At 37.9% G+C, this 4,650-nt stretch overlaps 1 protein-coding gene across 1 annotated transcript in view; it reads left to right on the top strand.

Annotated features, from left to right (window-relative positions):
- Positions 1-4,650, top strand: part of Ppp1r9a (protein phosphatase 1 regulatory subunit 9A) — a 255,286-nt gene that overhangs the window by 174,440 nt on the left and 76,196 nt on the right. Inside the window, exon 7 of the mRNA XM_029478162.1 lies at positions 1,160-1,225. Within this exon, the coding sequence (XP_029334022.1) occupies positions 1,160-1,225 (66 nt within the window). The remainder of the gene's footprint in view (positions 1-1,159; positions 1,226-4,650) is intronic.

The raw sequence follows: 4,650 nt of genomic DNA on the forward strand, positions 1-4,650 counted from the left end.
CCCTTCCCTTCCCTTCCCTTCCCTTCCCTTCCCTTCTCTCTTCTTTGCTTCCCTTCCCTTCCCTTCCCTTCTCTCTTCTTTGCTTCCCTTCCCTTCTCTCTTCTTTGCTTCCTTCTTTGTTTCTTTCTTTAGTAATCTGAAATGTATCCATGGAGGGAGGATTCAGTAAATCCCTCAGTCAACACCATACAATGAAGCTCTGGGTGCATGGTAAATTTTTCAAGTAAAATTTAACAACATTTAATCTTCTATTATAACCTGTAACTGTCAGTGTTCAGCTGGTATGGTGAGGTGATGTAGTTCTGTTATGTACTTTTGCAGTGATTTGTATTTTTGGCTGTCTTTCTACCTAAGAAGATCGAGAGGCTTGAAGGCTGTGGTCAGGCTAGCAACAGCATTAACTGCAGCTGTATCTCTGATGTAGAAAGTGAATATGGTCAACCTGAAGTGAAAAGGAATCAGTTTACAAGTACTTTAATATTGTATGATTATTTTACTTCTTAAAGATCCTTTGATAATGGAGGCTTTATTACCTTCCAAAGCCTTTTATCACAAGTGACATTTCAACTTCTCTTTAGGCAACAGATTATAACATGATTAATCATCACTTCAGTTGACTCTTTCAAGATACAACTTCTTTTACTATTTGTTTTTGTTACTAGAAACTCATATCATTATAATCATACTGTGACACTGTGTCTGGTAGAATCTTTCAATGTATTGTTTACAGTTTAAAGCAGCTACTCAAGGGAATATTTGTTTTTATTGTTTCTATGAACATGTAACAGTTGGAAGGAAAGGTGTAATGAAAACTTTGATTGCATGAGTATTAAAAGATGTTTACAAAGGTATCTTTTTTGTGTGGAAAATATTACAGGGCTAACACTAAGTTTGCTGTTCCTGGTTGGAAACAGCTTGGCCTATGAGAGCAAGAGCTGGCAATGTTTGTGGCTAGCTTTTTTATTACTGTAACTATAGCAATGCAAAGAGACGTAACCCTGGGTCTATGATCTGGGGAGCTGAGTGCAGAGGCCCAGCAGTCTCTTCTTTGTACTGGACAGTGTGTGGTCCAGCTAGCACTTGAACTGCTATGTTTTTCTCTCCTGCTGTCTTGGGGTTGGGAGGAAGCCCCTTTTAATTGTTTCTGTCAACATTTTAGAGCACTGTGGCTGAATTGCAAGGAGTGTCTGGCAACTGCAATAACAATAACAACCGTTTCCTTAAGGTTTGTTCTTTTGGCAGAAAATTCTGCTTATCTCTGCCCTCTTGCTCGGTGTGTGAAATTAAATATTCTACACGTCTTATTAACTTCCTATTCCCTGAAAAGCATTTCTGGAGCTGTGTTTTGTATATTGAATAATAATCTGAAAGTGTGGTTTGAAAACTATAACATTCATTTTTATACACAGGTCTGTAAGTTGGACTCACTTCCTTGTGTTTAACCACGGGCATATTTAACCTCTAACTCTAAATGTTCTGTCATTCAAATTAAAGGGAAAACCTTCAGAAAGAAATGCAGCATTAGACCTGGTTAATATTTACAAAATATAATATACATAGCAATTTATTTTCTGCTTAAATATGATTGTTTTTAAGAAAAGAATTTTCCAATGCTTTGGTCTTAAATTTTCATTATGTGTTTGGATGAACACAGTAGTGAGTCCAAAATAGACAATTTACTTTAAGTCCTCATAACCATAGTGGAACGTACGTGAATCACGTGTGGTTAATAGGGTCAGTGTGTTGATGATATGCAAGGAGCCCAACTTATGAAACAGCTAAATCTTAATTGTGGTCCAGAGGCCACACTTTTGTAGGATCTTTAAATGTCTTAAACTATATTGTTTTGTTTGTAAAACTCAAATATTTCCTGATCTCCATCATTGAATCATGAGGTTATTTAAAACATGCTCTGAAAACTATATCCATTCCAGAACATCTTTCTATACCTCATTCTGAGTTTCAAGAATAGTCTTTGTGTGTAACACCAGCAGTCACAGGTAGAGAGAAGTCAGAGCCACCGATGATAGAGTCAGGTCACGAGTCTTTGCCTCGGCGTGGTCATCCTTTTGCACCTCATTTTGTTTATGTGGTTTGGAAAAAATATAATAGAACTATTTAAATTATACCCTTACTATTCTTTCTAGCTGTCATAGTATAATATTACTCATTTCTGAGCTAGATCCAAAAACAACAGGAAGCCCTACTTTGTCCAGTCCTTTTAGGCCGTTATGTTTCTCTGAAAGGACAGACTGCCTGCCAAGCAGCCTGTTCAGTGAAACAGTTTATCACACTGAAACCACGGAGCATGAAGTGCTAAAGAGGCAGCATGTGGACAAGTATAAATGACGTTTTACAACTTTGGAAATATTGTAATTTTTCAGTTGAATACAGTTTTTTCCCAGGAAGCCAGCTTGCCTCTTAGTAAGCAGCTGTATGCTGTGCTTGGTTTAGCCTCTTGTTATTGAATTGTTCATTTTCTTGGTGTTTAGGGTTTTTAGTTTTTTGTATAATCTAGACATTAATCCTCTGTCAGATAACTAGCACACAAAGATTTTGTTTTTGTCCCATTCTGTAGATGCCTCTTCAGTCAGTTAATGGTTTACTTTGTGGCACAGAAAACTTTAATTTCATGAAGTCCCACTTGTTGGTGATTGGTGCTTTAGTCCTTCCCAGACCCATGTCCTGATGGATACCTCTTCCTCTTTCCTCTAGCACTTTCAGATTGAACTTGGAGATCTTTGATTGATGTGCCATTGATTTTTCCTTTGGGTTGAGAGACCAGGGTGACGTTTCTCTCGTCTACAACCACATGCCCAGTCTTCCCTGCACCGTTTGTTGAAGATCTGTCTTTTCTCCAGCATGCAGTTTTAGCATCCTTGTCAAAAGTCAGGTGGCAATAGGTCCATAGGCAGGTATGTGGGTCCTATGTTCTATCCCATTGATTGTGTCTGTCTTTGTGCCCCATACCATGATGGTTTTTCCATTCCTATGGCTCTATAACATAACTTTAAATTAGGAATGATGATACCTCTGGCAGGATTTTTCTTGTTCAGAATTGTTTTGGCTATCAAGACCCTTTGTGCTTCCATATATTTTTTTTTTCAGTTTCTGTGAGGAATTGCATTGGAATTTTGATGGCAGTGATTTTGAATCCATAGATTGCTTTTGGTGTTATGGTCATTTTACAGTATTAATCCTATCAATCCATGAACACAGAAGTTCTTGCTGTCTTCTAGTGTCTTCTTCAATTTCTCCAGTATTTTACACTTTTACCCCCAGCTAATGTTTTCATTCTTTTTGAGGCTACTGTAAATGGGATTGTTTCCTTGATTCCTCTCCAGTATGTTTGTTTTCGGCGATAGGGTGGGACCTACTGATTTTGGTGTGTTTACTTTGTAACCTGCAGCTTTCGGCTCTAGGGACTTCCTGGTGGAATCTCTATTCCATGATGTATAGAATCACATTGTCTGCAAATAGGGATGCTTTGACTTCTTCTGTTCCTGTCTCTTGTCTACGTTCTCTGTCTGGGCACTGGACTAAATGAGAGCGAACTGGTGAAAGAAAACTGGCTTTGTCCTGTTTCTGATGTCAGTGAGAACATTCCAAGTGTCTTGTCTTCATGTGTCATGAAGGTGGCTCTGATATCCTTTACAGCCTTTAGTATGCTGAGATGTCTTCCCTTCATCTCTAGCCTCATGTCAGCTAGTTGAGTTCCTGCTGGCAATGACTAGCTGAAGAGCGCTTGCAGTTGACTGTTTCTGGGGAAGGAAGGGTCCTTTTTATTTTTCCAGAAGTGTGTTCACTGGTTAAGTTGCCTATTTTCCCGGTAGCAACTGTAATTGCGCCCAGTGAGTTATTTTTTAAAAAGAAGACATGAAGTTTGGAGAGAACATGTGGATGCTGGTTCTGCAGAAGTTGTAGGGAGATTGTAAGGGTGCATATACGTTTATATTATATATATATATATATATATGAACTCAAAAATACATTTTATTATTATTATTATTATTATTATTATTATTATTATTTTGTTGTTGTTTTTTCAAGACTGTTTTCTCTATGTAGCCCTGGCTGTCCTGGAACTCACTCTATAAACCTGTCTAGCCTTGAACTCAGATCCACCTGCTTCTGCCTCCCAAGTGCTGAGATTAAAGGCGTGCGCCATCATCACCTGGCCATATAACTATCTATTTTTATTGAAAAAAAGAGAGAGTAGATGTGTTTGTAGTTTAAAATGTGATGAAGAAAGAGAACTGCATAGAATGCAGGGAGAGAGTCAGTATCAGACACAGCACGACTGGAGAGGGGATGCGGGGAGAGGTTGCCAGCCCAGGCATTTTCACCCTTAGTTACTATGGCTTAGCACTTATGCAAGATTTGCCTTCTGCCACAGGTTAGCATGACTTCTTGCTTTAAATATGCTTGCAGTTGAAACACCATAGTCAAAACAACCCAAATAATGTCAAGATCTGTATTATATGAATAGCCTTCTTGTACTTTGAAATCTGTTAACTTAGAAATATCCTTCATTTATAAAAATGATTTTTAAAAGATTTATTTATTTATTTATTTATTTATTTATTTATTTATTATCTGTAAGTACACTGTAGCTGTCTTCAGACACTCCAGAAGAGGGAGTCAGATCTC

Source organism: Mus caroli, chromosome 6 (genome assembly GCF_900094665.2).
Source record: "Mus caroli chromosome 6, CAROLI_EIJ_v1.1, whole genome shotgun sequence".
Taxonomy (NCBI): Eukaryota; Metazoa; Chordata; class Mammalia; order Rodentia; family Muridae; genus Mus; species Mus caroli.